This window comes from Rhinopithecus bieti, unplaced genomic scaffold (genome assembly GCF_001698545.2).
Source record: "Rhinopithecus bieti isolate Rb0 unplaced genomic scaffold, ASM169854v2 scaffold_33432, whole genome shotgun sequence".
Classification (NCBI taxonomy): Eukaryota; Metazoa; Chordata; class Mammalia; order Primates; family Cercopithecidae; genus Rhinopithecus; species Rhinopithecus bieti.
In genome coordinates this window covers 1,289,250-1,301,991 of record NW_016814481.1, presented here as the reverse complement: position 1 = coordinate 1,301,991, position 12,742 = coordinate 1,289,250, and the positions used below count along the sequence as shown (strand labels likewise).

The 12,742-nt window shown below is 45.4% G+C and overlaps 1 protein-coding gene across 9 annotated transcripts in view; it reads right to left on the bottom strand.

The window, feature by feature from the left end:
• ZNF333 (zinc finger protein 333) overlaps window positions 1–5,630 on the bottom strand; it is a 38,080-nt gene extending 32,450 nt beyond the window's left edge. For 5 of the 9 annotated variants that reach the window (XM_017851272.1, XM_017851277.1, XM_017851278.1 and 2 more), the window contains exons 1-2: window positions 5,517–5,630; window positions 980–1,023 (exon numbers count right to left, since the gene is read on the bottom strand). In XM_017851272.1, coding sequence (XP_017706761.1) covers window positions 980–982 — 3 coding nt within the window. In that variant the 5' untranslated portion in view covers window positions 983–1,023; window positions 5,517–5,630. Of the gene's footprint in view, window positions 1–979; window positions 1,041–5,334; window positions 5,488–5,516 lie in introns of those variants that run through there. The other 4 variants (XM_017851273.1, XM_017851279.1, XM_017851274.1 and 1 more) reach the window with 4 other exon arrangements.
• Between the last annotated feature and the right edge of the window lie 7,112 nt (window positions 5,631–12,742).

Below are 12,742 nucleotides of genomic sequence, written 5' to 3'. Positions count from 1 at the left end.
TTTTTTTTTTTTTTTTTTTTTGAGACAGAGTCTTGCTAGAGTGCAGTGACGCAATCTCGGTTCACTGCAACCCTCACCTCCTGGGTTCAGGTGATTCTCCTGCCTCAGCCTCCCAAGTAGCGCACGCCACACGCCCAGCTGATTTTTTGTATTCTCAGTAGACAGAGCTTCACCACGTTGGCCAGGCTGGTCTTGAACTCCCAGCCTCAAGTGATCTGCCCGCCTCGGCCTCCCAAAGTGCTGGGATTACAGGCATGAGCCACTATGCCCAGCCTCATCTGAGAATCTGTATGGCCTTTTAATTGCAGAATTCTTCAGAGCAGTGCTGTCCAACAGACATCACTCTCTGTTGATGGGAATGTTCCATGCCTGCGCTTTCCAGAAAGGGGCTACCAGCTACAGGTGGCTGTTGAGCACTTGGGCAATGTGACTGGGGCAACTGAGAAACTGAGCACTTAAAACTTTTTAATTTTTTTTTTTTTTTTTTTAAGAGACAGGGTTTTACTCTGTAGCTTAGGCTAGAGTACAAGCTCACAATCCTAGCTCAACGCAGCCTCAATCTCCTGGGCTCAAGCTATCGTCCTACCTCAGACTCCCAAGTAGCTACGCTTCCAGACACACACAACCATGCCCGGCTAAATGTATTGAACCTTAATTAATTTAAGCTGAATTTCTATTTCTATGGCCACATGTGTTTTCAATAGGTCTAACCAGGGATGGCAAGGCTGGCCCTGGAGGAGCTCCGCTCAGAGCCCCAGGGTCTGCTGTGGGACTCTTCTTCCATGCCAGTTTCCCTCTAGACATCAGGCACAGAAGGATGTCCCCAGGTCCCCTAGGGCAGGGATGAGGATGCTCCTCACTGCCCTCCCCTTTCTTCCTCAGTTGGGGAGGGAAGTGGGGAGAGAGAAGACAGGGCTCAGAGGACATAGTTATCCTACGTATCCACCCCTTCAACCACAGGAGCCCCCAACTTCCTCACCATGACACTGGAGCCAGGGTTTGAGGTCTCAGTTGGTGTCCTCCCTGCAATAAAAGAGACACTGAGGTAAAAGAAGGGGTGAGGACGGAAGCAGAGCATTTTGGGGGGTCTCCAGCAGAGTGACCACAATAAAAACCCTTACAACAGGACATTTACCTCCGTAAGTAACATGTTTGGCCCCAAGCCCCCTTTCAAACAATAGCCCCTAGTGACTTCTACTGACTCTTCCCACGTCATCAAAGGATCATTTTAACTCCTAGCTGCCCTCAAAATACCTCTAAGAACATCTACTTTCCCTCCACTGCCTATATGAAGGTGTGATTTGATATTTATTTCTTAAATGATTATTGCCTGTCTCTCTCCAACTATGATGTAAACTTTTTTTTTTTTTTTTTTGAGTCTCACTCTGTTGCTCAGGCTGTAGTGCAGGGGCGTGATCTCGGCTCACTGCAACCTCTGTCTCCCAGGTTCAAGTGATTCTCCTGACTCAGGCTCCCAAGTAGCTGGGATTACAGGCATGCACCACCACCCCTGGCTAAGTTTTGTACTTTTAGTAGAGATGGGGTTTCACCCTTTTGGCCAGGCTGGTCTTGAACTCCTGACCTCAGGTGATCCACTTGCCTAGGCCTGCCGAAGTGCTGGGATTACAGACGTGAGCCATCGCAACCAGCCTGATGTAAACTTTTTAAGTATAGACGTGTATCCACTTTTTTCACAACTCCACATCCAGTCACTAGCACAGTGCTTAATGAATACTAAGGGCTTTACATATTAGGGGTTGGTAAACTTTTTCTGCAAAGGGCTAAGTAATTAATGTCTTAGGATTTGTGAGCCATATGGTCTCTGATGAAACCACTTAATTATATGGTCACAGGGCAAAAATGGCCACATGAACAAATGTGTTCCAATAAAACTTTATTTATATGAGCCAGCATCAGACCAGATTTGGCCCACTGGCCACAGTTTGCAGACCCCGCTTATGTGCTAAAGAGAATGCATCCATCATCGAATTCTCTCAATTCTACCTCCTGCAGGCATCTCAAACATTCCAACTTTTCCAGTTCCACAATCATCAAGCCCCAGCTACCATCATCCAAGCCCTGAACTTCTCCACCCTCCCATATAGACTCTGCATTCATCCTTGTCCATCCTAAACTCCATGCTCAATCCAGGAGCTAGTGTTTTCTTTACATCACAAACATAATAATGTCACTCCCCTACTTAAAACTTCAGTGGCTTCCCCATGGCCTTAGAATGAGGTCCAGGTGGCCAGGCGCAGTGGCTCACACCTGTAATCCCAACACTTTGGGAGGCCGAAGTGGGTGGATCACTTGAGGTCAGCAGTTCAAACCAGCCTGACCAATATGGTAAAATCTCATCTCTACTAAAAATACAAAAATTAGCCAGGTATGGTGGCATACACCTGTAACCCCAGCTACTCGGGAGGCTGAGGCAGGAGAATTGCTTGAACCCAGGAGGCGGAGGTTACAGTGAACTGAGATCACGCCACTGCACTGCAGCCTGGGCAACAGAGCGAGATTCCACGTCAAAAATAAAAAATAAAAAAGAAAAAGAAAAAAGAGCAAGGTCCAGGTCAAGCACAGTGACTCACACCTGTAATCCCAGCACTCTGGAAGGCTGAGGCAGGCAGATCACTTGAGGCCAGGAGTTCAAGACCAGCCTGGTCAACATGGTGAAACCCCACCTCTACGAAAAATACAAAAATTAGCTGGGCATGATGGCACATGCCTGTAATCCCAGCTACTCAGGAAGCTGAGGCAAGAAAACCGCTGGAACCCGGGAGGTGGAGGCTGCAGTGAGCCCAGATTCCACACTCCAGCCTGGGTGATAGAGCAAGACTCTGGAAAAAAAAAGAAAAAAGAAAGAAAAAAAGAAGATCCAATGCTCACTATGATCTTCAGGGACCTGCCTCCCTCTCTCACGTGGTTCATCCACTCAGTCCTTTATTTTCTCCACTTTAGCTTTCTCTACCTGTTCTCAGCTCCTGGAACACAGAAGGCTTTGTACCACCTGAAGGACTGTACATCTGGAATGTTCTCTCAAGTTTCCTCCATTACCCCACTCCACAGCTAGACTCCTTGTTTAGCTACGTACAACTCATCCTGAAGGTTCAAACATTTGTTCCTTTTCAGATGTGTTTCCTGATCCCCTCCTCAAATTCTCCTGTTCCACATGCTCATATTGCCTTTGGCACTATTTACCAATACTATTAGCTATGATAAAGCCTCCATGGGGCAAGCACTGTAACTATTTCAGCCACACTGTTTCGCCATGTACAGCGTCCAATTCATTGAGGGCACCCCAGTGAAAATATGCCAAATAATCAACACTCCTCAAGAATGACTCAGTATAGCTAGTCTAAGAAGGAAAATGCCCACGCACACACAAAAGACAGTATGAGACCAGGTGTGGTGGCTCACGCCTGTAATCTCAGCACTTTGGGAGGCCGAGGCGGGTGGATCACCTGAGGTCAGGAGTTCGAGACCAGCCTGGCCAACATAGTAAAACCCCAGCTCTACTAAAAATACAAAAATTAGCTAGGTATGGTGGTGGGCACCTGTAATCCCAGCTACTCCAGAGGCTGAGGCGGGAGAATCGCTTGATCCCAGGAGGAGGAGGCTGCAGTGAGCACTGGAGTGCCACTGCACTCCAGCCTGGCTGACGGAGTGAGACTCTGTCTCAAAAAAGACTCTGTCTCAAAATAAAAAAAAGACAACATGATCCACAAAAACCAAACATAATAACAACTTAAAATGCCTGTCTTTCATAAGACATAATCACACAAGTTTCAGGTATCTTTAAGAAGCAATATTAATTCTTTTTGGCAGGGCGCGGTGGCTCACGCCTGTAATCCCAGCACTTTGGGAGGCCGAGGTGGGCAGATCACGAGGTCAGGAGATCGAGACCATCCCGGCTCACACAGTGAAACCCCGTATCTACTAAAAATACAAAAAAAAATTAGCCGGGCGTCAGGAGGCTGAGGCAGGAGAATGGCGTGAACCCGGGAGGTGGAGCTTGCAGTGAGCAGATATTGCGCCACTGTACTCCAGCCTGAGTGACAGAGCGAGACTCCGTCTCAAAAAATAAAAATAAAAATAAATTTTAAAAAAATGTATATTAATTCTTTTTTAAAAGGCAAGGCAAGCGCATATATTCTTTTTGGAAACAAACACTTCACTCATAAAACTGAAGCCTGATGCATGATTTTCCTCCGAAGTTAATTTTTTCCTCATTTCTCAGTAGACATGAGCTTTAACACCCATTATTTAAAAAAGACATCCAATATCAAATGGCCACCTCAATTTGATTTCCACTACCTTCAAGTTTACGTCGTCTTTTCCCTGAAAGTCCCATTAGTTTTTGAAGCTCCGTGATTCCACATGCTTAGGTGAAGGCTGGAATCCAACTTGAAAAGATTTGATAACAGGTGATTATTCCTTGATAACAATATTTGTGATAACTGAGAACAACTTTTCTTAGATACCCTCACCTCACAGTGAAAAATCTGATGCCCAGAGCAGAAGTAAAGTCGTCTCAAATACAGAAGAATAAAGAAAAAAAAGTTAAAACTCCTCCTTTTGTTGTTGTTTTTGTTTTTGAGATGGAGTCTTGCTCTGTCACTCAGGCTGGAGTGCAGTGGCATGATCTCGGCTCACTGCAACCTCTGCCTCTGGGGTTCAAGCGATTCTCCTGCCTCAGCCTCCCAAGTAGTTGAGATTGCAGGCGCCCGCCACTACGCTCGGCTAATTTTTGTATTTTTAGTAAAGACAGGGTTTCACCATGTTGGCCAGGCTGGTCTCGCACTCCTGACCTCAGGTGATCTGCCCGCCTCGGCCTCCCAAAGTGCTGGGATTACAGGAGTGAGCCACCAAGACTGGCCAAAAGCTTTCTTATGAGAAAGAAAAAGTTAAAGAAAGGAAGAGATGCAAAGCCAGGCTAACAGATATTAAGCTAAAATACTTCAAATTGTCAGTCACCAAAAGAAATCTCTCGTCATCTAATTCATTCCTTAATGGGAAGATGCATTCAATTTTTTAAGTAAATTTGGCCAATCAATTAAACCAGTTTACACATGTAGACCCAGACCTCACTTTCCAGTTGCAAAGCTAGATTATAGTAAGTGTCGTATCAAATAAAACGTGAATTACTAATTTGCAGTTATCTTGCATACTATAGACAAGGTAGACCCCTCTTTATGCACTTCCCCTAAAAATTGGAAAGGACAGGTGAGGGCTGGGGCCGGTGTCACCACATTCCTGAGCCGTGGGACCTGTACTGTTTGGGATTTCCCTTTTGATAGGATGACAGCCCTGTCTGCCCGGACGGGGGGGTACCTGAGAGCGAGAGACCGGGCGGTGGGCGCCCAGATGCGAGGCCCCGGCTGTGCGGGCCTCACGCCGGCCCGGGGATGATCGCAGGGAGGAAGCACCTCAGACAGGCGGAGCTATTCTAGGCCCTCCAGCCCCTCCCCGCGCCGGCCGAGCCCTCCCCGCCCTCCCGAGGGGCCGGGCCACACCTGCAGACCAGCCGGAGACACTCCCACCGCGCCGCGCCGCGCGGCGCAGCGCAACACAGCTCAGCCGCCGTCTGCCGCCACCGCGCTCACTTCCGCTTCCGGTCTCGGGGCCGCCGGGAACGGAAGTGGCTGTGGCTCCGGGCGTTGTGGCCGGAGTAGCCTTAGGCGGCGGCAGAAAAACTAACATCTTCTTAGCCTCCAAGGCGAAATTCTAGTATTCTTACCCGGGGGATGAAGTTAGGCTCTGGACTGGGGTCCCACAGGGCATGGAGGGTGGTGCTGGGGGCGGAGCCTATGTCCGAGGGACTGGGATGGGGTGGGGTTTAGGTCCCAGGGTCAAAAGTGGGGCAGGGCCTGTGCTCGGGGGCGGGTTGGGGTGTGGCTTGCCCTCCGAAGGCGGATGGGGGGGCTTGCACCCCAATGGCGGAGTTGGCTGGGCCTTGGTTTGGAGGGTGGTAGTAGGGGCGGGTCGTGTGCCCAAGGGGCAAAAATGGGCGGGCTTGTGCTTGGGGTGGGAATGGGAGCGGAGCTTGCATTCGGAGGGCGGGATGACGGGACCTGAGCTTGGAGGGTTGACGGGACACCCCACCCTCCCCCCAGGGTTCTTTAGGGATGCTCAATATTTAACTTACCCTTTTCTCCTTCCTTTTTCTCCAACCCCTTCCACCTTTATCCATGGGCTTAATCCAGTCCCCTTCAAAAATATACCCATACTTAAGATTGTTTTGTATTTTATATATGGCTGACCTGTAGGCAACGGGAGTTGGGGCACCACCCTGTGCAGTGGAAAATTCACTTCTTTTGACTCCCCAAAAACTTACCTACTAATCTGTTAACCAGAAGCCTTACCAATAACAAAGTTAACACATATTTTGTATATTATATGTATTGTATGACATATTCTTAAACTAAGCTCAGAGAAAGGAAAGAGTTATTAAGAAACTCATGAAGCAGATAAAATATATTTACTCTTCGTTACATGGAAGTGATCATAAAGATCATAAACGTCTTCAACCTCAGCTTCACCTTGAGTAGGCTGAGGAAAGGGAGGGTTTGGTCTTGCTGTCCCAAGGAGGACAGGGGTAGAAAAAAAATCTGACTATAAGGGGATAGCCATAGTTCAAACCCTTGTTGTTCACGGGTCAACTGTCTTTATTCCAAAATAAGATGATTATTTTTGTTTCTTCTACAGCTTGCCTTTCTCACTAAAAATAAGATATGTGAATCTAAGACATAGATTTTCTTTATATAGCCTGCTATTGGTGGGCATTTAAGTTAGTTCCATGTCTTTGCTATTGTGAGTAATGCTGCAATGAGCTTACACATGCATGTGTCTTTATGATAGAATGATTTATACTTCTTTGGGTATATATCCAGTAACGAGATTGCTGGGACAAATGGTATTTCTGTTTTTAGGTCTTTGCGGAATCGCCACACAGTTTTCCATTGTTAACCCTATTTTAAATGTGAGAAAGTAAAGACTGAGTAAAATGAATCAACCTGACATAAAACCACCGAGCACAGAGACACATATCTTAAACATTTGTCGAATGGATGGATAGATTTGCAAATGCATGAATGAATAAATATCACGATCAGGCTTCCTAACTCTCATTCTCATGCACTTGTCACTAAATTTAGCTTATTGACTTAATGAGTATCTTTGGGCCTGAATGTCCCAGAATAATAAAGATACAATAATAGATTTAAGGTGATGTAAAAAAGAACAAGTTAATGTCTCTGTAGGATTTGCCTCAACTCCTCATACCCGGAAGATTTAGACCTTCATCCATACTTCAACCCAGCTTCTTAAAGCCCAGCATTTGAAGCTACTTTGGATTTCTTTTTCTTCAGTCTTACCAGAAGATGGCACTATAATGTAAAGACAGCCCTCTGAGCTGGGCGCAGTGGCTCACACCTGTAATCCCAGTGCTTTGGAAGGCCAAGGCAGGAGGATCACTTGAGGCCAGAAGTTCAAGACCAGCCTGGGCAATATAGCGAGACTCATCTCAATTTAAAAAAGAAATTAAGCACTCTGGAATAGGACTCAATCATCATTATCATCATCAATAAAGTAATATTGATAATAGGGAATCTTATTTGTGTCTTGCCGTAAACCAAGCATCATATTTTTAAATCTCATCTCAGGATAAAACCAGAAAGTGTTAGGAAACTTGAATTACTTCTTCTTTTGTCTTGATGACATAACCAAACAAGGGAGGGATTTGGTTAGATCACAATCCCTGGGAGGAGGGTGGGTCCTCATGATTTGCGGGGTGCTCTTGGGAGAGAGGGAGTAAGGAAAGCAGGGTAGGAAGGAAAGGAAGGAGGTGAACAAAGATGTGGGCTCAGCTGGAGTCAAGTTTCAGCCTAATCCCATAGGAAGTTCTGGAATATGAGACACAGAATTGGTCCCATTCCATTTTGAGGAAAGGAGCTGCCTTTTGTACCCCCATCTTAGCCATTGGCTGCAAGATGCTTCCTGAGTGTGGGGGATCAGAACCTCCCAAAGCAGCTCCTGTTCAGCTGAGGCAGCAATTCTCTTTCAGGAGGTATAAAATTAGTCATTCAAAATGTAAGCTATTGGGGCTGGACACAGTTGGCTGATGCCTGCAATATCAACATTTTGGGAGGCCCAGATGGGAGGATCACTTGAGGCCAGGAGTTTGAGGCCAACCTGGGTCATGTACCAAGATCCCTGTCTCTACAAAAAAAAAAAAATTAGGCATAGTGGCATGTGCCTGTTGTCCCAGCTACTCAGGAGGCTAAGTTGGGAGGATCTATTGAGTCCAGGGGTTCAAGGCTGCAGTGAGCCATGATCACACCACTGCACTCCAGCCTGGGTGACAGTGAGAATCCATCTCTAAATAAAAAGAAAATTAAGCTATTGGAACTCAATTAAATTATTTAGGGCCCTAAAGGAATGTGAATTACAGGACCTGAGTCACGGGACAGGCAGCTCAAACCTAGGAAGCCACAGCTTTTGTTTCTCTGATTACAGATTAAACCTTTTCCTTTACTGGCACTGTTTTGTAAAATGTTACAGGTGGTTGAAGAGCCAGGGAAGACCCTTCCTTCTCTGCTGTTGACTTTCATTATAAATTAACTTCCCTCTCTTCCTTTTCTCACATAAGGACTTCATGGCTGTTACATTGCCTTTAGAGGGAATGTTAAATACACGCTTTTAAACTGGAAAGAAAATGAAAACCAGCTACAACAAAAAGAAAATCACACAGAAAAAAAAAACACACAACTAATTAATGTTATAACTCATTTACGAGCCTTGTATAGAAAATGTAATCCTGTTAAATTTCTTTGTCTTCCTATACAAGCAAGAACTTAGCTTTTAACTTCAGAGCATTGACTCCATTTCTCTAGAGTCTGTGCATCCCAGAATAGCTATTCCTGGCTTTTCTCTTGAATAAGCTCTTTAAAACTAGAATCTGATGCTTTTGATTATTTCAGGTTGGCATATCAGACAGCTGTGAGTGATAGCAACTAATTCATAACAGCTGGGGGATGAGTCCCTACAGAACAAACCATTTGTTCCTTAGAGTAAATAAATACTTTCTTGGCATTAACAAAATTTGATTTTATTTCTCATGGAAATAGTTCTAGGGAATCAGCCAGGAAATGGGATCTGGGTGAGACATTAACAGCATCCTCTGTGTAGGGATCTACATCAACAAATAAACTCGACCTGACTGCCAAGCTGGCTGCCATGATCATCTTTGAGGCTGTCGAGAATTAAGTATTACAGCCAGGCATGGTGGCTCAAGCCCGTAATCCCAGCACTTTAGGAAGCCGAGGTGGGCGGATCACTAGAGGTCAGGAGTTTGAGACCAGCCTGCCCAACATGGTGAAACCCCATCTCTACTAAAAATACAAAAATTAACTGGGCGTGGTGGTGGGCACCTGTAATCCCAGCTACTCAGGAGGCTGAGGCAGGAGAGGCACTTGAAACTGGGAGGCAGAGGATGCAGTGAGCTGAGATCACACCACTGCACTCCAGCCAGGGTGACAGAGTGAGACTCCGTCTTAAAAAAACAAAAAAAAGTGTAGCAGGATGAGCGGCAGACAAAACTCCTCAGACACCGAGTTACAGAAGGAAGGGGTTTATTCAGCCAGGGGCATCGGCAAGACTTCAGTCTCAAGAGCCGAGCTCCCCGAGTAACCAATTCCTGTCCCTTTTAAGGGCTCACAACTCTAAGGGGGTGCATGTGAGAGGGTCGTGATTGATTGAGCAAGCAGGGAGTACGTGACTGGGGGCTGTTTGCACTGGTAATTAGATTGGAACAAAACAACATAGGGATTTTCACAGTGCATTTCTATACAATGTCTGTAATCTATAAGATAACAGAACCAGTTAGGTCAGAGGTCGATCTTTAACTACCAGACCCACGGTGCAGTGCCCGGACTGTCTGCCTGTGGATTTCATTTCTGCCTTTTAGTTTTCACTTCTTCTTTCTTTGGAGGCAGAAATTGGGCATAAGACAGTATGAGGGGTGGTCTCCGCCCTTATTCCCCCCTTTTGAGACTCTCACTCATTTTATTAGTGTGAGTTCTCACTTTCATTTTCACTACCCATGTCTTCTTGCAAGACAGATTGATAGTGATTTATATAGTACATTTGTGCTGAGGCATTTCGGGGAACTAAGTTAGCAATGAAGCTTTTTATCATTCGAAGAAGTACAGGTATCAAACAAGGGAGCAGTAGGCAGGTTCCTATTATTATTATAACTCCTGTTATAAGAGTTTTAAATCCTCCTAGCACTGGGAACCATTTTCCAAACATGGCCCCAGGATCAAATCCATGCCACACTTGCAGGGGCACATGTGTCAGTTTTGTCATATCTCTAACTATGTCTTCAACTACTTGCCCTTGATTATCTACGTGTAGGCAACAATTAGTAAGGTTAAATTTCCTGCAGGTCTCTCCTTCAGCTGCTAGCAAGTATTCGAGAGCTAATCTAGTTTGATAGATAGCATTTCTCATCAGAGTTTCTTGCTGGGCCAGAATAGTCAAGGCTCTGCCGGTTTTATTAGTGATTATTCTAAGACAGTTTGTAACCGTATGGTTCGGTTGATCATGTAAATGGGGGTACGGTATCCCCATGAGCTATCTTGTGCCCAAGTAACAGGCCCATAATATTGTATGATTCTCTCAGGGGGCCGTTCATCATCTTTCCAATTTCCTATAGCTATGCTTCTCTTTCCACGGGAAGCATAGACAGGGAAGCCCAGGAGTTTGCCTGTTTTTATGGGCAGTAGGAAGAAAGATGGTTTAATAGTGCCAATAACACAACTACCTGCCCACTGGTCAGGTAATTTGGCATAAGCTTGATGCCCACATATCCAATACAATCTGGTGGGGGCTGTCCAATCCCGGTGGGACTCCAAGTGGGTCCACACAGTTTGCAACTTTGGGAATTTGCTAAATGGATTCCTCTCTGTTTGATTCGAACTCCACCAAGTGACTGTTTTTGTGGTACCATTATACAGTTTCTGTCCCAGACAACTAAGTCATCCTACAGGGTGAGTGAATTCTTTTCCTTCTCTAGCTATGCAATATTGTCCAATAATTGAGGCTTTTAGGACCCAGAAATTATCAGGGTGATTCTTCTGAGCTGGGAATTCATCAGGAACTGGGTCTGTAGGCACTAATTCTCGGGCTTCCCATGGCCACTGATCTCCCATTACAGTTCCTCCACATACATAACATGAAGTGACATTGAGAGACTGGGCTACATGCTCGGCTAACTGCAAAAACAAATTTCTTGTTTTTCCTGGAATTTCTGGTACTGGTACATTTAATTCTTCATAGAAAGTTTGAAACACTGGCTCAGGAGAGCGTTTGTAAACTTCTCCCTGAACCAAGATATTTACTTGAGGATCCAGTCTGGCCCCATCAATTCCTATGGTCACACACTCCTCTTTTTTCCAGCGAGGATCAAGGGTATTGGTTATTACTAGCTCTAAGGGGTTACATTGTCCCTTAGTACAGGAAGGGCCATTTTTTCCTTTCTGAAGGTGGACTGGATCCTTTTCATCATTTTTTTTTTCTTTTATCCAACTGGACTAAATGACACAAGACCAGTATTTACATTTATTTCCACACAGTCCTAATTTATGACAGATGTACTTATTTTCTGCCATATAGCCTCTTTTCTAATTAAGATAACCACACCTTATTCCTAATTTATTACTATTAATGATAGCACAGGTATCAAATTTTAAGGTGACTTGTTTGGGCACCCTTTTTTTCTTCTGTTTTGGCTAACACTTTACTCATATGAGCCCCTACCCGTCCTCAGTCCTTAATCTTATTTAAAAACTGTGGTCATGGGAGGCTCATATGGGTCATAACACACATCAGGTTGGTCATTTCCTGGGCTACGTACCTTGTATAGAATAACATTATACAAACATTCTTTTTAGAGTTCCAGTACACTTATCGTAACTGTAAAATAATAGGACCTTAGCAACCTTTTGTTCTACCTCAGTGACTTGATGTATACACTGGGAACAACCTTCAGTCTGAGGAAGGTCAGTTGAAGTCCTTACTGCACAAGTCCAAATTTTAAGGGAAATGAGTCCCGCGATGAGTTTCCTCATGCTTCGGCCGTGCGTGGACCGGTCAGCTTCCGGGTGTGACTGGAGCAGGGCCTGTCGTCTTTATCAGAGTCACTTTGCAGGGGTTGGCGAAGCACTCCCGTCCATGTACCGCTTACAGTCCACTGATGTTTAAGGATGGTCTCGGAGGTTGGGCCTACTAGAATAAACTGAGTCCAACACCTCTACACAGTTATGTTCAACTGGGCTCTCTGATACCGGGAACAAGGTGGTGGGGTTTAGGGTGTTGCAAACTTCAACGGTTATGTGGGGAGTTTCACATAGCAAGCTTTGGTGCTTGATTAATCTAGCATTTTTTAACCAATGATGTCCTTTGGTATTTATTAAAGTTACCACAGTATGGGGGGGGTTTATATTCAGGTTTTGCCTAAGGGTTAGTTTATCTGCTTCTTGTGCTAACAGGGCCTTTGCTGCTAGGGCCCTTACACCTGGGGGTCAGCCTTTGGAAACTCTGTCTAGTTGTTTTGAGAGACGGGCCACTGGCCTTGGCCAGGCCAGGCCCCACACTCTGGGTTAAAACTCCAACTGCCATTTTTTCTCTTTCTGACACATAGAGTGTAAAGAGTTTTGTCAGGTCAGGTAGCCCCAGGGCT